General features: G+C 42.7%; 3 protein-coding genes, 2 non-coding genes and 1 pseudogene across 5 annotated transcripts in view; all 6 read right to left on the reverse strand.

Annotated features, from left to right (window-relative positions):
- Positions 1-977: 977 nt before the first annotated feature.
- rps4x (ribosomal protein S4 X-linked) lies at positions 978-7,094 on the reverse strand. The gene is made up of 7 exons (XM_038996257.1): positions 7,041-7,094; positions 6,427-6,504; positions 5,798-5,978; positions 3,983-4,080; positions 3,288-3,459; positions 2,516-2,673; positions 978-1,146 (listed from the first exon to the last, which is right to left on the reverse strand). The coding sequence occupies exons 1-7, from the start codon at positions 7,041-7,043 to the stop codon at positions 1,045-1,047; spliced, it is 792 nt and encodes a 263-aa protein (XP_038852185.1). The 5' UTR covers positions 7,044-7,094; the 3' UTR covers positions 978-1,044.
- Positions 2,321-2,402, reverse strand: LOC120050169 (annotated as a pseudogene).
- Positions 3,802-3,876, reverse strand: LOC120050172. Its single transcript, XR_005477175.1, has one exon. It is a non-coding gene; the product is annotated as a small nucleolar RNA SNORD61 (small nucleolar RNA).
- Positions 5,493-5,568, reverse strand: LOC120050173. The gene has a single exon (XR_005477176.1). It is a non-coding gene; the product is annotated as a small nucleolar RNA SNORD61 (small nucleolar RNA).
- A 1,094-nt stretch (positions 7,095-8,188) lies between the features above and the next one.
- Positions 8,189-16,822, reverse strand: LOC120049815 (cbp/p300-interacting transactivator 1-like). Its single transcript, XM_038996259.1, has 2 exons — positions 13,243-16,822; positions 8,189-10,736 (listed from the first exon to the last, which is right to left on the reverse strand). The coding sequence occupies exon 2, from the start codon at positions 10,721-10,723 to the stop codon at positions 10,160-10,162; it is 564 nt and encodes a 187-aa protein (XP_038852187.1). The 5' UTR covers positions 10,724-10,736; positions 13,243-16,822; the 3' UTR covers positions 8,189-10,159.
- A 533-nt stretch (positions 16,823-17,355) lies between these two features.
- Positions 17,356-24,038, reverse strand: part of hdac8 (histone deacetylase 8) — a 40,566-nt gene continuing 33,883 nt past the window's right edge. Inside the window, exon 11 of the mRNA XM_038996260.1 lies at positions 17,356-18,326. Within this exon, the coding sequence (XP_038852188.1) occupies positions 18,304-18,326 (23 nt within the window). The 3' untranslated portion in view covers positions 17,356-18,303. The remainder of the gene's footprint in view (positions 18,327-24,038) is intronic.

Here is a 24,038-nt window from a genome sequence, read left to right on the forward strand (position 1 = left end):
CGCCACCATCACGTCATGTTTCAACATTATGCACAGCCCCATGTCGCAAGGATCTGTACTCAAATTCCTGAAAGCTGAAACTGTCCTAGTTCTTCCATGGCCTGCAAACTCAGACATGTCACCCATTGAGCATGTTTAGGATGCTCTGGATTGACGCGCACAACAGCATTCCCGTTCCCGCCAATATCCAGCAACTTCGCCCAGCAATTGGAGTGGGTCAACATTCAACAATGTGAAGATGTGTTGCGCTGTATGAGGCAGATGGTAACACCAGATACCGACTGGTTTTCTGATCCACAACCTACTTCTTTCAAGTATATGAATTATCACTCATGTGAAATCCATAGATTAGGTCCTAATGTGCCTCTTTCAATTGACCAGTTTCTTTATATTAACTAACGCAGTATGATCTTTTAAATTGTTGCGTTTACTTTTGTTCAGTGTAGCTTGCCTTAGGGCAATGTGTCCAATTTTTCCTGATGGTGGCGCTGTTGGGCATTAGCTTGAACCCTACCATTGCTGCTTGCAGCCCTCTTCTCCATGGTCTTCTGCAAGGTGAAAACTGGAAGACGTCCCCCTAATGACCAGCAGCAATAACATACCATATGTCCAACATTACCCAAACCACACCTTCCAGTGCATGACAATGTTCATAGAAGATTGAGTGCCCATATACACAACCTGTGCACCGTATGTAAACAATGACCCGGAATACTGGTTTTAGTGAATGTGAATAGTGTTAAATGGCAATTATCACAACATGCTTAGCACATACTGTAATGTTAATTGAGATTATGATCATAAGCACTAGCCTGTGTAAATAACAGGCCTAATTGTAACAAAATACTCATCCACCTCTCACTAGTTGACAAGGTACCTACATAAACATTCCATCAAAATACATTTCCCTTTCAAATATTTTACAACCCCAATAATTCACTAAACATCAACATGGAAAACAATAGTCAAGTCAGCGGTTGGATTTTGTTGTAAATAACATTGTTTTTATTTCAAAGCCAGGATGCCTAGACCTACATATAGGACTTAGCTGCTGCCGGCCTTGGCAGCGATTCTCTTGTCTCGCTCCTCAGCGATGGTGAGACGAATACCCTTTCCACGGGGCAGGGACACCCACGGCTTGTTGCCCTGGAGATGGGGGGAGAGTAAACGGAAGATATTACAAAAGAAAGCCGGTAAAGAGGAAATCTACAAACATGGCACAGGAAGTGGTCAAATGTATGTGGACAAAAGATAATGTAATTTAAAGTGAACGCTGGTTCTTAGGTGTAACAAATACTGATGTTAGTCTAAAAAGAAGAAAAAAACAGCCTCCCGAGTGGCCCAGCGGTTTAAGGCCTAGAGGCATTACTACAGACCCGGGTTAATTTCCCGGGCTGTGGGAGTCCCATAGCACCGCACACAATTGGCCCAGCGTCGTCCGGGTTAGACCGGTAGGGCTTTAAATGGCTCATGGCGCTTTAGCGACTCTTGTGGGAAGTGGGTGCCGGTGGGCTGACCCCGAACACCAGTTGAACCGTGTTTCCTCCAACACATTGGTGCGGCTGGCTTCCGGATTAAGGAGTATGGTTAGGCGGGTCATGTTTCGGAGGATGCATGACTTGACCTTCACCCCTCCCGAGCTTGTTGGGGAGTTGCAGCGATGAGACAAGATCGAAAATTGGCAAGGGGGGGAATTAAAATGAAAAACAACCAAAACCTGCCTATAACACTTGGGACCAATAAATTTATCAGGCTGTAGTATTTACTTGTGTTAAAGGGATAGTTCACCCAAATTATGTTTTCTTACCCTGTCAGCAGTCTATGGAAAAGGTATGACTGCAATCCATGCTTTGGTTTAGTTGCCATGGCAATTTCCAAATGCGAGCATTTGCGGCACAAATCCCATTTTAGTCATGGGACCGATATTAGCATTTTTCCGCTTATGTCCAAATCTTCTGGCAATATCTAAAAGCAGGGGTCTCCAACAGGTCAATCGCGAGCTCACAGCCCACCTAGGAGTAGCTCACAGTATATTATGGACACAGGGAAGAGAAGAACATGGCTATTTGAAAGCCAGGGAGAAAAACGAGTAACACTCAACATGTTTCATTTTTTAAAGGAGCTCTCATGCCAGGAAAGGTTGGAGACCCTTGATCTAAAATGTATTGTGAAGCTCAGTCACTTACAGATGATTTGAAAAGGTGCAAAAATGCTAACATTGGTCCCATGACTTCAATTCGATTTGTGCCACAAATGCTGAAACATTAGCATGTAGAAACAGTGCCAGGGAAACTAAACCAAAGCATGGATTGCTGTCATAACTTGTCCATAGACTGCTTGTTCTACCTCCGTACAATCACACATGAGTACTGAGCAACTACATGAGTGTCAAGAAATGGAGGGGATGAGCAGTGTCGTCAGGGTGTTTGTAGTGTAGTTCATGTTTGTATGCGAAGGTGTGTGTGGATGTGCAGGTATGTGTTTGAGTGCGCGTGTACGGGTCTTCTTTACTTACCTTGCCAACGATGAAGATGTTTCCAAGCCTGGTGGCGAAGATGTTTCCAGCGCTATCCTTAACGTGCACAACGTCAAACGAGCCAGGATGCCTCTCCCTGTTGGTGATGATACCAATACGCCCCAAATTGGCACCGCCGGTCACCATGCACAGGTTACCTACAGGGAGAAGAGAGGGGAGACAAGAGGGGAGAGAGCGATGAGGGTAAAGACGGTGCTTCAAAAGTATGATTTGATTGGGTAGTATTGTTGCTTTGCATCAGTCAAGTTTGCAAAAAGTTTCAAGGATGGTGCTTAGTGGATCTAAAGGTCTGTATGAACAGACTACCATTTTTCACAATTTATTTTTCCTACAGTGTCAAAATGAGTCAACCATCCTACATTCACAATTGAAGAAAATGTAACCCCTCTACCATGGGATAAGCAAGACAACACAAAATCTTAATTTAGTTACTATGCCCGTGTAACAGTGTCTGAGATCAAGCGTCCCTGCCAGCCATGAGATGCAAGACAGGGATAGTAGGAAACTAGTTGTGTGCAGGGGGAACGACATAACTGCACTGTAATTTATCCTGCTTTTCTAATAATTTTTTCAATTCGACTTCAAGACAAGCCAGACATTACTCACCCCTCCCCCCCCCCCCCCTGCACACTTAATAGATTTGATAACACTTCAAAAATCTAACAGGCTAACCCGAAAGACCACTTTGCCCACAGGTATACATTTCCCTTTCAATCACTTTAACTGTATATATTTTTAACCGTGATGTTACCTGTGTCGAACTTGATGTGTTCCGTGATTTTGCCGGTGGCGAGGTCGATGCGGACTGTGTCATTGACTTTGATGAGGGGGTCGGGGTAGCGGATGGTACGTGCGTCGTGGGTCACCAGGTGGGGGACTCCTTTGGTGCCGATGAGGTTCTTCTTCACCTTGCACAGTTTGTACTGGAGGGAAGGAGAGGGAGAGAAAGATGGAGAGGAGAAAGTGAGTGATTGTTATGGCAGGGCTTCCCAAACCTAGACTCGGAAGTGTAAATGCTTAATTAAAAGGGAAAATCCACTAGAATGTTTCATTAGTCAACTGTTGATAGTCCAAAAACATTTTACATGTCAGCAGCAAAATGTAAGATATGACTTAAAAAAATTGATTACCCACTTGGTTTTGAAGTCTAAATCCTAATATGATAAACAAGCATAAGTACTCCAACTGAAACCACGCTAGGCATTTACACAAAAGGATGAATATGTAACCGTTTCACATTAGGATTCATCCAATTATTTTTGTTGGAGCTCAGAACTTCTTAGAGGTATTGGTGAGGGTTTTTCAGCTCGTTGATCAAAACCAAACACTTTCTTCATTGCTCCCTCCATACAGAAGATCATATTGTACTTGTACTGCTTGGTTTAAAAAGACAGGCTTGAGCTGTGAATAACTAGACTCGCAACCATGTGTGACAACGTGTCATACCTGGGCCTCCTCGGCGGTGATGCGGTGAACAGTGAAACGTCCCTTCACGTCGTAGATCAGACGGAAATGCTCTCCAGTTTTCTCAATGCTGATCACATCTACAGACAGACATCACACAATCATATCAATGATCAAATCCTGAACAGGCCAACACCAAAATAGGATGCATCAGACCAAATTCAATACAGTCAGTCAGGATCAAATTCTCATAACTGGGAAAACAACAACAATGCGCATATCAGATACCAGTAGTCAGAATGACAGTCAAACCAACGAATGATCGTCAACCCAACAATATTTTGTCCCTTCATAATAGTAATAATTAGGTTGGTGCTTATATTCGTCCTATTTCACACATGTACAAGTGTGTATTATTACGGGTGAATTGGACATTTGTTTTTGCATTTCTCACACCTGAGACACCCTCAGAGAGTGGGGTCATGGCCAGGGTCTGCCATTGTCAACGGAGCAATTATGGTCAAGTTCCCTTTTCACCTTGTCGGCTCGGGATTTGAACCAGCAACCTTTCGGTTACTGGCCCACCCAGGTCAGATACTATTAAAAAGCACAATACAACCCATTCCATTGTACATCAGCTAGCTAGGCAAAATACCAAGACTGGTAAATCTCAGACTGGTGGAGGGGCACTATACAAATCCTCTAGACTCAATTGTGTATCAGAGGAAACCATCTCACACTGTTTTGCCATCAAAGCATGTGATCTAGCCTTGTGGTGCACCAATGAGGGAGGGCATGGTCCAGTGACAAATCCACTCCATTGTACATTAGATGGCTCGGCTAACATCCCACTGTATTTTCTAACAGCAGTGTGTGAGCTAGCCTTAAAGAAGTGTTACATGGTCTGCATTTACATAATGTGAGGTTTCACCTGGCCTGGGAAATTAATCATAACACCATCATAGCTCTCTTGGCAGGAATAAAAGTCGTATGGAAGTGTGTGCGCGGGTTCAAGATGGTGTGTGCATGAAAGTCTAATGGGGTGCATGTGAAGATGTGTGCCTGAGAAAATGTGTGAATATGAGAGTGAATGTCTACTGATGTGTGTACAAGTTTGCGTGAGCCCCTAAGAGGATATGGGTGAAGATCCAAAAAGAGATTAAATTCCTTTAAGTGGGTCCACAGATGTCCCTACATCTGATGTGAGGTGTGTTGTGCACTTATCTAATCAGAAGCTATGAAGACGAAATGAGAAAACAAGTGAGGAATAATTTGACAAGCGTGATCAAGATACCACCAAAGCCCAGACTAACTACAACTAAATGAAACTCACTCCAAACACTAAGTATGCCATCTACCAAATCAGGCTAAGTGCAAAATTCTTTAGACAGTTCAGTGCCTTGCATACAACGTGATATGCTCATCACAACAACCCTTCCTTAGACTGGGACACACAACATGAAACATTTACATATGCAATTTCACAGCAACAAGGGGATACATGTCATATAACCTGCTCAAATACTACAAAATGCATCCATACTTTCAGTTAGAGCTCAGAACTTCTTAGAGGTATTGGTGAGATTTTTTCCAGCTCATTGATCAAAACCAAAATTTGTCTTCATTGCTCTTATTTCCAGCTCTAGTCACTGGCTAGGTGAAAGCATGAATGAGTGGAACAGTACCCTCCCCCTTCTTCCCTCCAGTCCCTCACTTCATTCTCATGAACCTTCACTCACACCTTGCATCCCCCTCTCCCTTAGTCAGACTCACCCATGAAGTCAATTGGGACGGTCACATCACTGCAAACTATACACCTCTCCCTTCCTCACTTATCCCTCGTCAAACACAACTCACCCATGAAGCCAGCGGGGTAGGTGATGTCAGTGCGGACCTTGCCATCGATCTTGATGAACCTCTGCATGCAAATCTTTTTGACCTCGTCTCCGGTCAGGGCGTACTTCAGACGGTTCCTGAGGAAGATGATGAGGGGCAGGCACTCCCTCAGCTTGTGGGGACCGGTGGAGGGACGAGGCGCCTACATAGATAAAATTGGGTGTGGTATTTTAACTACTATATGAGCAGTAAACAATGACAGCTATAGACCATGTTGGTTCAGCAGACAAGTATACACAGAAAGAGATAACTACGCATTAAAACAGCAATGTGTGTCAAGTAATTTTCAACATACCTGTTCTTGCCTATACTTTGTGTGTCTTATAAATGTCTGTTTAATTGCAGGTGGTTCGCCATACACCAGAGAATATTCAAAAAGACTAAAATCAACGTTATGCACCAAGTGAAGAGTTAATAAGTTAGCCCACCATTTTAGCTCCTTGACATCTTGCATTTCCCAACATCTTTGCAGGAACTAGTCGTTTCTATGCGACGCGGCCATAGATATGCCCCTCAATTTAGCTAATAATCTGCAACTAACTAGAAACATTGTGGTTTTATCATTTAGGTATGAAGTAGTATGTACTTACGAACACTCCGGTGAGCTTGTCAAGCATCCAATGCTTGGGCGCTGCAACGCGCTTCAGGTGCTTCTTCGGTCCTCGTGCCTAGTAACCAGAAAAATAACTTGTCAACCCAACTAATGTACTCAAAACTTCCAGCCTAACAACAGACAGTTCAGTTTCATTCGAAAATACCATGCGACCCGTCTGGCTGGCAAGAGTTCGGCGTACAATATATTAATTTCCTACACGGTCCTTGAATGACAATTCCGACTGTGGCCTACTCGATAAAAACACAACAGGGTTTATTTTTACACAATTCTCTGTAAAAAGTTTGTGCTCAATTTCCACAGGCAGGTAAACACTTTTGAAATAGACTTTGAACGTAAAAGTAGTGGTAGCAGAAACATTTGGTTCAAATGAGCAGCATTGGCACTAGCTAGCTAGCTGATGGTGAAATACCTCGGTTTTTCGAATATAATTTCATAGACCAAAACGCAAGTCCTTATTTCAATACAGGGACTAGCCATCGCCAAATGTATGTCTTTTCAAATTATCACAGTTATATGTGGGATATTATATTCAGAAAAAGTGATGTTTGACGATGATTCTGGCGAGAATCGTTCGGAAACACAGCTCACCATGTTGGAGTCTGCGGGGGAAAGGACCTCCCACTTTCAGGCCTTAGAAAATAAGACAGAGTATTGTGCATGACGAGGGACAAACAGAGCGGAGTTTCTATGGTCCGCTCTCTAGTGTCGAGGAGAACAACTGCAACTGGATGTTCCTTGAACTTGTTAGAAATACGGAAGATGGTTATTTTAGCAGGCCAGCTACGCATATGTCAGTATTTGTATTGTATTGAATGGTACAACTACTGATATGGCTCTCACTGATTCTTATATAATTGTAAATATTTTATATATTTCAAATGAATGACAGTGTAGCGATCCTCGCTATATGAGCCATGTTACAATTCTCACCAAGTTTATTAACACTATTGGCGTGATGTGTAGGATGTTTGCCTATCACGCCAGAGATCTGGGTTTGCTTCCCGCTCCCTACATTCATTACTATATTCTCAAATTGTAATATGCCTAAGCAACGCACATACAGGTTCACTTATTTTCATAAAATGAATATACTGATTCGCAAGTCTAGCCTACATGTCTTCATCCTTATAAACAAAATAAATATTGGTATGTACTGTAGCCTATGTGTTTTTGTCTTCTCCGTGCCTCTCAAATGTAAATTGTCCATATCTCTCAGGAAATGCCAGCGCGCGGGACAGAGCCCTTCAATTTATGCGGCGCGAGATTATAAAGCTGTTCTGAGACGCATGTGTTCCCAATTCCCATGACAAATGTCACTAGTGACGTCCTTCTTTCTGGCAGCTTGCTTTCATATGCTTTAAGTGTATGTATGCTCTATTTATCTTCTCATAGTTACACAAGTTAAGGACTTACACAAAGGCACCGCATTATGCTTGACCCCTGGCCCTCAATAAACATTGTCTGTTGTAGCCTATCAATGGTGTCTTTTTATAAGTTCGACAAATCTTTCTAAAATCATGCCTACGAGTATTCTGTGTTTTGTTGCTGTATAGGCCAACAACCCATTTTCCTTTCATTATAGGACTTGCGTGACCTGTTGATTTGAAAAGTCACCACTAGATGGCGACATATTATAAAATGTTAACAGTTCTCAGCAATCAAGGGTTTATGAATGAATTAACTAAAAAAAATATGTACAAATGTTGCATCTGGTCGGCGTAATGACACAAAGACGATTCAGGTTGGTATTCTTTATTTTCCCACAAACGCCGAGAAGTAACAAAAATACAAGCATTTAAATATGATCTAGTACATATTTTCACAAAGATACAAATGAGATGCAAACAGAGAAAGTGCTAAAACAAAAATCAACATCAGTTATGATTCCATCTGTCATTTCAAAAACAAAAAGAAAATAGATAAAAATAAAGAAATAGGTCCCTCTCCCTTTCTAAAATAAGGCCTCAATTAAAAAAAGGTGTGATTTAAAGAGAGAAACTTAGGACCATAAAATCAGTGCAGTATCTAGACAAGTGATTCATTTTTTTCCCCCCATTTTTTTTTTCCTTTACAAAATCAATAGCAAGAAGTGTTTCTCGAGCTAAAACAAAAAGAAAGTGATCACAAAAAGATCTGAAATGTCATAAGGAAAGCAAAACAAACATTTCATGAAAAGTAAATGTTCTTGCTAGTCTGGAAGCTCAAAGGGTTTCTGATTAGGAAATAAGTTGGTGTGTTACCATAGTTATCTTGCATTTCCTTGGAGTCAAAACTTAAAGGGAAACTTACAGGAATACTTTCCCATGCAAGCAGTCACACACACTCGTGCTCTCTTACGATCAAGTGATCCAGCAACTAAAACTACAAAACAATAAGGACCCTGTTTAGATATGTAGCCTACTCCTGCTTTGGTCTACTGTAGGCTTACTGACTGACTAACTCGCATGGTAAAAACACCAACGTATCACATGGTGAAAAAAGCATGATGATGCCATGTGACTCACACTTGGAACATGGGAACTTAGTCAATTGGAACGTTTCCTCTTTATAAAGAGGGAATCTTGTTTCTGTAGTCTTCTGAACATGTACTGTAAAAAAAAATCTATTACACAATCATTAGTTTATCATTAATTAGCCTTCAGCTCTCACAATTCAACACCCCTCCAAAAAAACAATATTTTTATTTTTAAAGTCACCCTTCTTTAACCACCTCATTACCTGTAACCCTCATTAACTATTGGAGATGTCCTATATGGCACCCTATTCTCTCTCATATATATATATATATATATATAACACACACAGAGCCCTATGGGTCCTGTTCAAAAGTAGTGCCCTATATAGGAAATTGGGTGCCATTTGGGACATACACATTGACGGTACAACAGCAGAGTAGGTAGTAATGGAGCGTCTTGGCTCTAGGACCACAGGGGACAGAGATGGAGGGGGTGGAGAGAGAGAAGGATGAAGAGACGTACAATAGACAGAGAGAATGATGGGGCAGGGGGGGACTATGATTCATTTCACCTACAGAGTTACCAGGTACACGAAGACCACGGACGCTAAGACTCATTCATTTATTTAGATACAGACACTGACAGCACCATACAGGTCAGGTTACACCGGTCCACCGAGACTACACAGGCTTCTGATGCCTCCTGTCATGTCTGTCTTATGTCACAGGGACCTGAACAATCACACACACCCTGATGTCCCATCAAACCCACTGAACTCTCCTGAATGTTGGGGTAACTGAATAAGTGACAAGTGCCTGTTTCACGGCTGCTACTTCCATTACCGGATCGTAATACCATCCATCCCTCCTTCTGCCGGTGTGTGTGTAGGGGGCCCTTGGGACGTACAGTGAAATTGACAGACAGGTCTGAGGCTCAAGTTCCCTCAGTAACATAGTATTTTCTGTGAGACACACAAAAACATTAGACCCTGTGTCTATCCTTTCTCCTTTAAAATTTAGAAGGGGATACAGAGGAAAAACAAGAGAACAGCATGCTCTTTTTGGGTCAGTTTGTGTCCATAACTTGTCCTTCAGAGAAAAACAGAGGGTGACCCCAAAAGTCTAATTTCGTGTGTTTGGGTGAGCACCCAGCCGGGACATTAGAGTTTATGTCAATCCAACCTAGAGAGTAATGAAAAGGAAAGAATGAGAGAGCACAGATCCCCTCCTTTCATCCCTCCATTTGTGTGGGTCAGCATCCGGCAGGTACATCCGCTATGAAGTCAAACTCGTTCTGTCCTAGCCAGAGTTCAGGCAGCTCGTTAGCCTGGTCCAACCCCAGCTCTACGACCAATGACATCAGAACCTCTTCGTCCACCGGGTCAGAGTCAATAATCCCCCCACAGCCCTGATTCCTCCCTCCAACACCTCCAGGGGTACCCCCCACCAGCTGCCCCGCCGAGCCCAGCATTGAGGCCCCAAACACCCTCTGAGGTCCTGAGGTGGGCACAGAGGCTACGCCGCCACCTATACCTCCAGCCAGACTCTGGTAGTGGGAGTTGAGTTTCTGGAGCTGCATGCTGGCGAGGAGGTGAGGGCCGGTCTGGAGGGTCTGCAGGCAGAATGGCTGGGGTTTGGAGAGGGATGGAGAGGTGGAGGTGTGGAGGGTGGTGGAGGATGGGGGTAAGGGGCCACCCCCGGGTGTCTTGACAGGTACTGCCGTCCCGGTGTAGTGGAGGAGGGTGAGGGAGGATGACGGCAGCTCGCGGTCCTTCATGACAACGTGGGTGGGGCTGGAGAACAGCAGTGAGGTCATCACCTGGGGATGCCTGGGAATGAGGAAGAGGAAAATATGTTACGATGACATCATCAAACAGGGACACTACACAAGGCGGAAGAGATAACAGAGAGTACTAAAAACATACAAGGTTCTGATAAGAGATATGACATCATAGCGGCTGGATCACAGAGTGATGATAAGACTCATTTTCTTTGCTTTAACAGCCTGAAGTCAATTGTTTAACTAGGCTACCCACTAAGTATCCTAATCCAAATAGTGGATTGAGACTGGAGACTGTCCCGGCTAAATATCATTGTCTAATTTAATTGGTGGGTCATACGAACATTTTTTTTTTGCTTTTTACATTGCAGAAAGGTCTGTATCCCAAATGGCACCCCATTCCCTTTAAGAGTGCACTACTTTTGACCAGAACTAACCAAGGTTTGGGAACTTGGGATACAGACTAAGTAAATTAAGTAAATTAACCATGAAAATACCATAGAGGCTCAGAGAGAGGGGACTGACTGACTGTCTGGTTGGATGTCTGGGGTTCATAATAGGGTTAAAAGACAACAGACCCATTGAGGTCTGAGTCACATGATAACATACATACATATCGCCCTGAGAAAAGCAGTGTGTATGTGGGTGCGTGCATGTTTGCGTGAAAGGGACACACACACACACACACACACGTCAAGTCATGAGGCTGTCATTTTAGGCAGTTAATCGCTTAATTATATGTGCTGATCCACTGGAACCCCCTTCCCGAGACACACACTCATCCAACCCCCTTCCTGCCCCAGACCATATTTAGGGAGAGGATAATTGCTACAGGCATGCATGCAGCTGCACTGGGCCTATAGAACACACACACCCGTCATCTTCTGTGGCCTGCCATTGACAGCTGTTTGGTATTCACCACTTTGTGTGTGTTCTCTGGTCCTTTGTGTTCATTATTCATTGGATGATTACTGTCAGAGGCAGACTGACTGCACATGGTTCCTCAACACAACAGCTTTCTATTACACTGATGATGCTGACGGGAAGACAGACAGACCGATAGGAGGAAGGAGAGACACTGGGCCATGTTCAAATATCCGTGGTGGAACAAGTACCCAATTGTCATACTTGAGTAAAAGTAAAAAGATACCGTAATAGAAAATGACTCAAGTAAAAGTGAAAGTTAGTAAAATACTACTGGTGTAAAAGTCAAAGTATTTGGTTTTAAATATCCTTAAGTATCAAAAGTAAATGGTATTGCTAAAATGTACAAGTATAAACCATTTCAAATTCCTTATATTAAGCAAACCAGACGGCACAATGTAGTCTATTTGTTATTGGCGGATAGCCAGGGAAATACTTCAACAAAGCATTTGGGTTTAGTGAGTCCGCCAGATCAGAGGCAGTAGGGATGACCAGGGATGTTCTCTTGATAAGTGTGTGAATTTGACAATTTCTGTCAAAATGTAACAAGTACTTCTGGGTGACAGGGAAATGTATGGAGTAAAAAGTACAATATTTTCTTGAGGAATGTAGTGCAGTAAAAGTTGTAAAAATTAGAAATAGTAAAGACACCCCAAAAAACGACTTAAGTAGTACTTTAAAGTATTTTGACTTAAGTACTTTAAACCACTGTCAAATATCCTTCCATCTATATCAGTGATTAGGCCTTCCTCAAGGAAGGAGAATGCGTTTTGAAACTATTCCAACAGGGCCTATTGAAGTAGTATGTCTCTCACTAAACTGCTTCTTAACCTATTGCCAAGAAGACGAACTGTTGACTGAATAGCCTACCATTGTCAATTAGCAAGGCTAGTATATTTAGCCTATATAAACGAATCACATGTCAGACAATCACTATAGAAGTTACTTGGAACAGGTTTTCAGTAATTTGATTAATCATATCGGTCTCCCGGTGGACTTGTGGGTCAGACCTGAAAGAGCATAAAATGCGTCTCATCTCTCCAACAACGGCGGTGTCAATTACCATGCGTGACGAACAAATTGAAACGTCAATCTGCACACACACCTTCACCATATGCTGAGGCTCAGCATGGCCACTTGTTTTAATTGAATCAACACATTTAACTATGGGGTGGAGGAAACAATGCAGAAAGGATATTTAATCACCGTACAAAATGCCATTAACGTATAGCCTACTTTGCATAACACATATAGGCTAACTCATGTTTGTGACATATTTTTTGACCCCATTTGCAAATTTGGTCAAATTGACTAAATAGCTTAGTCAAAACCAGGCTTTTAGTAGATGAATGTTATTAATTAAGTAGTGTCATAAATCGTTCAAATAGCGCGTAAAATGTATTTAATTTCAGGGTGTAGGCAAACTTCAGAATGCAGATCGGAAAAGTGTAAAAAAAAAAAAAAAAATTTTTAAAACAAGTGCTTGGCAAATACAAGTGCACACTCTGCCTTATTGCTCTGCGAAAGAAAACAAACAGTAAAGCAAACCATGGGCAATGTCAAATAAACATTAGCCTAACGCATAACTTACAAATAGCATTAACAGAAAATGTATACAGGCAAGAACAAACCTTTTAGAAAACCACGTTCAGGGCAGCAGAGAAAGTCCGTGTGTGGAGAGGATTGGTGAGATGTCTAACGTTAATGAACCCAAATCAACTCGCAAAACCACACCAGTAAGTAAATGTTTTGTCGTCGACTAAAACCTTTGTCAATTTGTCTATATTTAGTAAGTCATCCGTTAGGTCCTGTTAAACTGAAGCCATAAAGTAAATGGTTGTGGATCAGGACATTGTCCCCGTGCAGCGTCTCGCCTTCACTCTCAATTTCTCTCTAGACTGGACGACTCCGGCAGAGTTCCCTCAATGGTGTTGTTACTCAATCTAAAGGATTATTCATTCGCTCTCTCACTCACTCGCACACACACTCGACCCTCAAGAAGCAGCGGGCGAAGTGCGTTTGTGGCTGGACAGCATCAAAATCCCGGCCAAGAGTATGGAGAATCGGACAGACGCACAAGGGCTATCGCCCAACAAACTGTTCGGTTAATGGTTAATTCCAGTACCTTGGTGATCCAGTTTCCACAGTTTCCGTGTGCCCGTCATGAAAGCGCTCTACTGAGGCAGATGTTCTTTATTCTCAAGAGCGAGCGCCTTTCTCTACAATCACAGATCAAATAGTGTTCTATTCTATTCTCAACAGCCATCTCACTGATTATCATTCATGAGGGAACGCATAGCCCCAACACCCCTCAATGCACTTGAAACAATAACTGATGATTTGCACAACATAAAATGTGACACCAAAATGGAAAAGTGTGGGCCAACACACTCACACTAGCCTACCTAGACAGACACCGCGGATGCTGTCATCAATTAGGTAGGCCTATTTAATATTTAAAAGTCCTCTGTTACAACTATATGTCAAATAACTCATGTCATCCTGAAATAAAATTACACACCTAAACATTTCCCCAAATTCGAGGTTGTCATATCAACCCAGACCCATTGATAACACAACCTTTTTTCAGATCCTCTGTTCATTCATGCATTGATTTTTAACAATTCATCTCAATATTGTCAGAGAGAGAAAAGAAAACATGCCAAGGCACCTTCTTTTAAAACACCACGCGCCTTAATTCCTTTTCAGTTAACCACATAAAGGCTTGCGAGCATCTGTCTTTATTGTGGTCAAGTCCCGTCAGTGCGCGGGGACAGTTCTCATGTAGATGAGGCTCGAGCATGATGTATGGGAGTACGGGGAGTCCTCTTTCTCCCCGGTGAGAAAACGTTATGCAAATGAGACGAACGGTTTTCAATTTCCCTCTTGAATGTAAAACTAGAAAAAACGGGTAAAAACAGACCGACACACATAAACGCAAATAACGTCAGCTTGTAATGTTCAACAACTCTCCTTTGATATAATTTTTTGCAAGCCTAGTTATATTATAGACTGAGCCCTAAAACAAACATTTATCTTATGACAAAACAATTCATAATCTAAAAGGTAAACTGATGTATTCAAATCAAATGATGACATCCTATGTAGGGAAACATGATGCTTTGCATAAAATGTCGTTGGGAAGGCCTGATGCAGTCAGTCTAGTCGCCATACAGGACATGGCAGGCAGGTGTGCTATTCAACAGCATGAATAGAGATGGGAGTTTGATTTCAGGCTGGGGAGGAGAGTAAACGTTCTTATCTATACACTAGGCTCTGAGTTTCTTTAGTGAAGCTGTCAGGCAGATAGGGTGTGTATGGTTAATGTATGGAAGCCATGCCTTTTCTCAATTGGATTTTCGCAACTCCTGCGTCCTCTTTACTCCGCCCTCTCTCGCCTCCTTTTGAAAAAGGTCAAAGGTAATCGAGGTGATGTGGCGAGGAGACTGTACGTGGAGGAAAATGCGCTTGTATGAAAGACTCCCCCACTCGCGTGTCATGGTTTTGACGAGATGGCATGCCCCATTGTCAAAAGTGACTTTTCGTAAGTCAGGAAAACTTTAAGCAGCAGGTTAGGTTTAGGTAAGGTTTGGAAAAGTGTTAGGGTTAGCTAAAATGACTTCCGACTTGACTTGAATATGTAAACTGACATCACTTTCACATTAGCGGCATCCCTTCTAGACATGACCGCGCTTCATCTGTTTAATTACGTTTACAGTGGTGGAGCCCAAAATAAGTGAAAAGTGATTAAAAACAAATTAAATTAGTTGTGCAGGACATTTTAAAGACACAATAAGTTCCATATTGTTTTTAAACGTGTGTATGCTTTTCTCCAACAAAACAAAAGCTGAATCAAAGGGGGTGTGGCAGATTTCAAAACTCTTCCACAAATGGCAACTTGATGAAAGGTGGCTATCAAGGAGGGAAGCACACTCATCCGTTCGCCTACTAACGAATTGACATCACCACCTGACCACTTATCGGTTTCTGGGTCATGGAAGAGAGAGGTGTGGAGGGCTGAGTTTTCTTAAAATGATTAAAGGCCCATTAAATAAGGTGGATTGAGAAACATATTTTTGGTTGGCAAAGGACTGATAATTTGGCCATATTGCCAATCCAAAAATAAAGTGATATGCCATGCAACAGCTCTATGCCAAATGTTAAAAATTGTCTTAAAGAAATCTGAGGAATTATTTAAATGGAGAAACAGTTAAGACATACTAAAATATTTTTGGTAATCCAGCTCCCTAGGCCCTGAAGTTGTCTTGTTCTGGTCTCCATGCAATGTCATAATAAGGGGGAGGAGGTGGAAGACAGAACTACCCTACTCTCATGTCTAAATTCACCCGTTTTTACTGAGTCTTTGTGCAATAGGCTGTCACGGAGCTGTTTACAAGATAGGAGTTTCAATCAGTTTCGTCTTTCCTCCTAACCCATAAACAGACTAATGAGTTTCACATGCACTCTGAGGAAAACCACAACTCTGACCACAGAATCCATAAAGTGTGTGTGTGTTTGTCGGTGTGAGTGTGCGTACTCTGTGTGTGTGTTCTGGTTGTGGTCATAATGTTTAAATGAAATCCATAAAGATCACACAGAACTTCTGTTCCACACATGGAACCCACTTTGATTCCCCACCTCTAGGCTGCATCCAAAATGGCACTCTTCCCATAGGGCTCCAGTCAAAAGTAAAAGTAGTGCACTATAGCGAACAGTGTCATTTGGGACACAGACCTACATTTGGTGAGTTTCCTATACTGGATGTAATTGAAACTCATGTTTTAATCAGTTAGTATTTAAAAAAAAAAAAGTTATTTACACCATATAGAAGGCAAAAGTGAACCATAAAAAAAGTTGTACTTTTGTGAAACCAAAAGCAAAATTATACAAAACTGTTCTACACTCCTAATGTACTTACAGTTGAAAGTAAAACATGCGGTTTGAACAGGACTGAAATCAAATTTGCCCGATGCTTTCGCGTAAAAGATTTCATTAGACAAGAGATCAGATCATTGACATGCCACTTAAAAACACAGACTGTAGAATATATACTGAACAAAAATAAACATGTGTTGGTCCCATGTTTCATGAGCTGATATAAAAACGTCCCAGAAATTATCCATACGCACAAAAAGCTTTTCTCTCAGATTTTGTGTACAAATTTGTTTACATCCCTGTTAGTGAGCATTTCTACTTAGCCAAAATAATCCATCCACCTGACAGGTGTGGCATATCAAGAAGCTGATTAAACCGCATGAACATTACACAGGTTCACCTTGTGCTGGGGAAAATAAAAGGCCACTAAAATGTGCAGTTTTGTCACTCAACACAATGCCACAGATGTCTCAAGTTGAGGGAGCATGCAATTGGCATGCTGACTGCAGGAATGTCCACCAGAGCTGTTGTCAGAGAATTAAATGTTAATTTCTCTACCATAAGCCGCCTCCGTCAATTTAGAGAATTTGGCAGTACAGCCAACCTGCCTCACAACCGCAGACCTTGTAACCATGCCAGCCCAGGACCTCCACATCCGACTTCTTCAGCGTCTGACACCAGCCACCCGGACAGCTGATGAAACTGAGGAGTATTTCTGTCTGTAATAAAGGCCTTTTGTGGGGAAAAACTCATTCTGATTGGCAGGGCCTGGCTCCCCAGTAGGTGGGCCAGGCTCCCAAGAGGGTGGGCCAATGCCCTCCCAGGCCCACCCATGGCTACGCCCCTGCTCAGTCATGTGAAATCCATAGATTAGGGTCTAATTTATTTCAATTGACTGATTTCCTTATATGAACTGTATCTCAGTAAAATCTTTGAAATAGTTGCGCTTATATTTTTGTTCAGTTAAGAAAAATGCCCATATAAAGCTCCAGAAAAGTACTGCACTCATGTAGTGAAGATCATCTGTAGCACTAAGATCATAAAACATCAAAGTTCTTGTCAGGATACTCTTATATGGGGTGTAAGATTATCTTAATGCTGAAGATTATCTTTGTTTTTGGGAAACTCACCCCAGGGAGGCATGAACATTCAGCACCAGGGAAGCAGCTAAAGAGGTAACACTAGCCCGCGACATGTCTGCTTTACTCGTTTAGCACAAATCTTAACATAGCCCACCCTAAATGTTTCCCACACCTAAATATGTACACATTTAAGTCTAATATTAAAACCCACCCATAGCCTAGGTTCTAAACTGAACATTTAGAAGCAAAATAGAACAAGGTAGGAATTATGGGCCATGCAATCTTATTCATTATGATCTAAAAGACAAAAAATAATCTTCAAATTCTGATCCTAGATCAGCATTCATACTCAGACCCTGTGGGAATACGGGCCCTGGAAGCCATTTTTAGAGCAGAAATTCTCAGTCTGGTCCATGGCTAGTCGAACCCAAATCTCCTCCCCACAGTTAAAAAAAAAATATATATACAAAGACAAAACGGAAACAGACCAACAGCAAACTGGCAACATCAGCACCCTACCCTCCTCCTCGTCCCCTACAATAAAACGTCCTCCTGGAAACATTCAAGTCATGTTTTTCCACATTGCTCCTGCTCCACCCCCCCACAACACACACTCCAACATCTCCCTCTCCTCCCCGTTGGCAAAGGATGGAGCTCCAACATACGGTCTTCATCAGCCTGGCGTGTGTGTGTTCATTACCCCAGGAGGCCCTGATTGGAAACATGACTCCGCTCTTAAACCACATTCTTCAAATTCCCTGTAAACAACAGAGGGGAGGGATGGAGGGAGGGAAAAACAGGGTTAAATTAATCATAGATACTTAGAAATAAGCACAATGAAAACACTCACGACACAAAGTAAAAACACACAGAAAAAAAGCATTAATTTATCTCATATTGTGTCCAAACATAGCATGTACGCGCACACACGAACACACCTCAGCCCCGTCATCAGTGACAGCGTTAGCATGACGCTAAGTGTGGACAGAAGTGCTGTCAGTGATACATCAGATTTATCTGTAGATGAAAGGAGAGTTAACCTCCTGTTAGCCTGGTTTAGATAAGAGGGAGGTGTGTATGTGTGTGCGGGAGGAGTAGCCTAGCGGTGACTAAGAGTTCACTTGTATAAATGTAATGTAAACTCAGCAAAAAAAGAAACGTCCTCTCACTGTCAACTGCGTTTATTTTCAGCAAACTTAACATGTGTAAAATATTTGTAGAAACATAAGATTCAACAACTGAGACATAAACTGAACAACTTCCACAGACATGTGACTAACAGAAATGGAATAATGTGTCCCTGAACAAAGGGGGGGGGGGGTCAAAATCAAAAGTAACAGTCAGTATCTGGTGTGTTGCATTAAGTACTGCAGTGCATCTCCTCCTCATGGACTGCAGCAGATTTGCCAGTTCTTGCTGTGAGATGTTACCCCACTCTTCCACCAAGGCACCTGCAGGTTCCCGGACATTTCTGGGAAGCCCTCACCCTCCGATCCAACAGGTCCCAGACGTGCTCAATGGGATTGAGATCCGGGCTCTTCACTGGCCATGGCAGAACACTGACATTCCTTTCTTGTATGAAATTGCGCACAGAACAAGCAGTATGGCTGGTGTCATTGTCATGCTGGAGGTTCATGTCAGGATGAGCCTGCAAGAAGGGTACCCTGTAAAGCACAGCGTTGAAATTGCCTGCAATGACAAGCTCAGTCCGATGATGCTGTGACACACCGCCCCAGACCATGACGGACCCGCCACCTCCAAATCTATCCCGCTCCAGAGTACAGGCCTTGGTGTAGCGCTCATTCCTTCGACGATAAACGCAAATCTGACCCTCACCCCTGGTGAGACAAAACCGCGAATCGTCAGTGAAGAGCACTTTTTGCCAGTCCTGTTTGGTTTGTGCCCATAGGTGACGTTGTTGCCGGTGATGTCTGGTGAGGACCTGCCTAACAACAGGCCTACAAGCCCGCAGTTCAGCCTCTCTCAGCCTATTGTGGACAGTCTGAGCACTGATGGAGGGATTGTGCGTTCCTGGTGTAACTCGGGCAGTTGTTGTTGCCATCCTGTACCTGTCCCGCAGGTGTGATGTTCAGATGTACCGATCCTGTGCAGGTGTTGTTACACGTGGTCTGCGACTGCGAGGACGATCAGCTGTCCGCCCTGTAGCACTGTCTTAGGCGTCTCACAGTACGAACATTGCAATTTATTGCCCTGGCCACATCTGCAGTCCTCATACCTCCTTGCAACATGCATAAGGCACGTTCACACAGATGAGCAGGGACCCTGGGTATCTTTCTTTTGGTGTTCAGTAGAAAGGCCTCTTTATAGTCCTAACCTTTCATAACTGTGACCGTAATTGCATTAAAAGCATGGGAAACAGTGTTTAAACCCTACACAATGAAGATCTGTGAAGTTATTTGGATTTTTACAAATTATCTTTGAAAGACAGGGTCCTGAAAAAGGGATTTCTTTTTTTGCTGAGTTTGTTCGTTCAGCGATTCACTGTCTGTCATAACGAGGAAGAAAGAGAATGTGGATACAAAAATAAAACACAACATGCAACAATTTCAAAGATTTTACTCAGTTACAGTTCATATAACAAAATAAGTCAATTGAAATAAATGAATTAGGCCCTAATCTATGGATTTTACATGGCTGGGAATACAGATATGCATTTGTTGGTCACAGATAAAAAGGTAGGGGCGTAGATCAGAAAACCAGTCAGTATCTGGTGTGACCATTTCGTCATCCAGCGCGACACATCTCCATCGCATAGAGTTGATCAGGCTGTTGATTGTGGCCTGTGGGAATGTTATCCCACTCCTCTTCAATGGATGTGTGAAGTTGCTGGATACTGCCGGGAACTGGAACACGCTGTCGTACACGTTGATCCAGAGCATCCCAAACATGCTCAATGGGTGACATGTCTGGTGAGTATGCAGGCCATGGAAGAACGGACATTTTCAGCTTCCAGGAATTGCGTACAGATCCTAGTGACATGGGGCTGTGCATTAGTCATGCTGAAACATGAGGTGATGGCGGCAGATGAATGGCATTAAGTGCATTCAAATTGCCATTGATAAAATGCTATTGTTTTCATTGTCCGTAGCTTATGCCTGCCCATACCATAACCCCACCACCATGGGGCACTCTGTTCACATCAGCAAACCGCTCATCCACACAACGCTATACATGCTGTCTGCCATCTGCCCGGTACAGCTGAAACCGGGATTCATCCGTGAAGATCACACTTCTCCAATGTGCCAGTGGCCATCAAAGGTGAGTATTGGCCACTGAAGTCAGTTACGACCCTGGTGAGGACGACAAGCACGCAGATGAGTTTCCCTGAGACGGTTTCTGTCAGTTTGTGCAGAAATTCTTCGGTTGCGCAAACCCACAGTTTAATTAGCTGTACGGGTAGCAAGTCTCCGACGATCCCGGATGTGGAGGTCCTGAGCTTGCGTGGTTATACAGTGCATTCGCAAAGTATTAAGACTTCTTCCACATTTTCCCCCTCAATCTACACACAATACCCCATAATGACAAAGGGAAAACAGGAATACCTTATTTGCATAAGTATTCAGAAACTTTGCTATGAGTATAAATTGAGCTCAGGTGCATCGTGTTTCCATTGATCATCCTTGAGATGTTTCTACAACTTTGAGTGCACCTATGTTAAATTCAAACTAATTAGACACGATATGGAAAGGCACACACCTGTCTATATAAAAGGTCCCACAGTTGACAGTGCATGTCAGAGCAAAAACCAAGCCATGAGGTCGAAGGAATTGTCCATAGAGCTCTGAGACAGGATTGTGTTGAGGCACAGATCTGGGGAAGGCTAAGAAAAATGTCTGCAGCATTGAACGTCCTCAAGAATACAGTGGCCTCCATCATTCTTAAATGGAAGTAGTATGGAACCACCAAGACTCTTCCTAGAGCTTGCCGCCAGGCCAAACTGAGCAATTGGGGGAGAAGGGCCTTGATCATGGAGGTGATCAAGAACCCAATGGTCACAGACAGAGCTCCAGAGTTCCTCTGTGGAGATGGGAGAACCTTCCAGAAGGACAACCATCTCTGCAGCACTCCACCAATCAGGCCTTTATGGTAGTGGCCAGACGGAAGCCAGTCCTCAGTAAAAGGCACATGACAGCCTGCTTGGAGTTTTCCAAAAGGCACCTAAAAGGACTGACCATGAGAAACAAGATTCTGGTTTGATGAAACCAAGATTGAACTCTTTAGCCTGAATGCCAAGCATCACGTCTGGAGGAAACCTGGCACCATCCCGACGGTGAAGCATGGTGGTGGAAGACAAATGCTGGGGGATGTTTTTCAGTGGCAGGGTCTGGGAGACTAGTCAGGATCGAGGGAAAGATGAACGGAGCAAAGTATGGAGAGATCCTTGATGAAAACCTGCTCCAGAGCGCTCAGGACCTCAGACTGGGGCGAAGATTCACCTTCCAACAGGACAACGACCCTAAGCACACAGCCAAGACAATGCAGGAGTGGCTTAGGGACAAGTCTCAATGTCCTTGAGTGGCCCAGACAGAGCTCGGACTTGAAACCGATCAAACATCTCTGGAGAGACCTGAAAATAGCTGTGCAGCGACACTCCCCATCCAACCTGACAAAGCTTGAGAGGATCTGCAGAGAAGGGGAGAAACTCCCCAAATACAGGTGTGCCAAGCTTGTAGCATCATACCAAAGACGACTCAAGGCTGTAATTGCTGCCAAAGGTGCTTCAACAAAGTACTGAGTAAAGGGTCTGAATACTTTGGTAAATGTGAGCAGTTAATTTTTAATACATTTGCAAAAATGTATGAAAATATGTTTTGCCTTGTCATTAAAATGGGGCCTGGTGTAGAGAATGAGGATTATTATTATTATTTTTTTTTAAATCCATTTTAGATTAAGGCTGTAACGTAACAAAATGTGGAAAAAGACCAGGGGTCAGAATACCTTCTGAATGTATTGTACGTGGTCTGCAGTTGAGGCCGGTTGGACGTACTGCCAAATTCTCTAAAACGACATTGGAGGCAGCTTATGGTAGAGAAATCAACATTCAATTCTGGCAACAGCTCTGGTGGACATTCCTGCAGTCAGCATGCCAATTGCATGCGCCCTAAAAACATCAGACATCTGTGGCATTGTGTTGTGACAAAACTGCACAATTTCCACTGGCCTTTTGTTCCCAGTGTCATGATCATGGTGTTTAATCAACTTCTAAATATGCCACACCTGTTAGGTGGGTGGATTATCTTGGCAGAGGATAAATGCTCAATAACAGGTATGTAAACAAATGTGTGAACAAAATTTGAGAAATACGCTTTTTGGGCGTATGGAAAATATCTGGGATATTTTATTTTAGCTCATTAAACATGGGACCAACACTTTACATGTTGTGTTTATATATTTTTTCAGTATATGTGGAGACTGTGGGCATCCAGTACCAGGGTTGAAAAAAACTACATTCCAGATGCAACAAATGATTTGTGTCGTCTGTCTACACTGCATTCTCTCTCTGTGTGCGTGTGTGTACACTGCAGCAGTTCCCCAGACGGACGGTTTATCAAAATGCAAAAGTGATGTACTTCCTCAGCAAGAGCAGATATGCAAATGAGGAAACAGAATAGGTAAATACACAAAGGTAACACTTCACTTGCATAACATGGTGATAGAGCGCTTATTTCCAACCAATGAATAACCAGCCACACACTTTACAACCTTTGTCTTGGGTCTCCATCTGTAGCTTTCAATATCATGTTTCAGAGAGATGCATGTCTGAATATGGTTAGGTATACACTGTGATTGCATAGCGATGGCGAATATGTGTTGAATAAAAGGGGCAGGTCAGACATGTCAGTGTCTATACAGACAATGCTGCTTTGATTTACTATTATTAACAGGCTGTTTCACGTTTAACCAACAAAAGCGGTGAGAATGACAATCATACACTCACAGTGCCTTCAGAAAGTATTCATACCCCTCGTCTTAATCTACATTTTGTTGTGTTAGAGCCTGAATTCAAAATGGATTAAATAGATTCTCACCCATCTACACACTACTCCAAAGTGAAAACATGGTTCAGAAATGTAAGCACATTTATTGAAAACTAAATACAGAAATCGAATTTACATAAGTATTCACACCCCTGAGGCAATACACGTTAGCACCTTCGGCAGCGATCACAGCTGGGAGTCCCTAAGCACTTTGCACATCTGGATTGTACTACATGTGCACAATATTCTTACATTTATTCAAAAACTGACAAGTTGGTTATTGATCATTGCTAGACAGCAATTTAAGTCTTGCCATAGATTTAAGTGAAAACAAGTCCACTAGTTAACCCCAGTGTATATATATATATATATATATATATATATTTGGCCTTGTGTTTTTAGGTTATTGTCCTGCTGAAAGGTGAATTTGTCCCCCAGTGTCTGTTGGAAAGCAGACAACCAGGGTTTCCT

This window comes from Salvelinus namaycush, chromosome 6 (genome assembly GCF_016432855.1).
Source record: "Salvelinus namaycush isolate Seneca chromosome 6, SaNama_1.0, whole genome shotgun sequence".
Classification (NCBI taxonomy): domain Eukaryota; kingdom Metazoa; phylum Chordata; class Actinopteri; order Salmoniformes; family Salmonidae; genus Salvelinus; species Salvelinus namaycush.

Excerpts from the sequence above, each read along its gene's own strand:
- rps4x (XM_038996257.1), bottom strand. Across the intron at positions 5,979-6,426 it reads ACAAGCTCACCGGAGTGTTC|GCGCCTCGTCCCTCCACCGG; the intron begins GTAAGTACATAC and ends TTATCTATGTAG. Across the intron at positions 4,081-5,797 it reads CTACCCCGCTGGCTTCATGG|ATGTGATCAGCATTGAGAAA; the intron begins GTGAGTTGTGTT and ends GTCTGTCTGTAG.
- LOC120049815 (XM_038996259.1), bottom strand. The coding sequence starts at position 10,723 with ATGACCTCACTGCTGTTCTCCAGCCCCACCCACGTTGTCATGAAGGAC.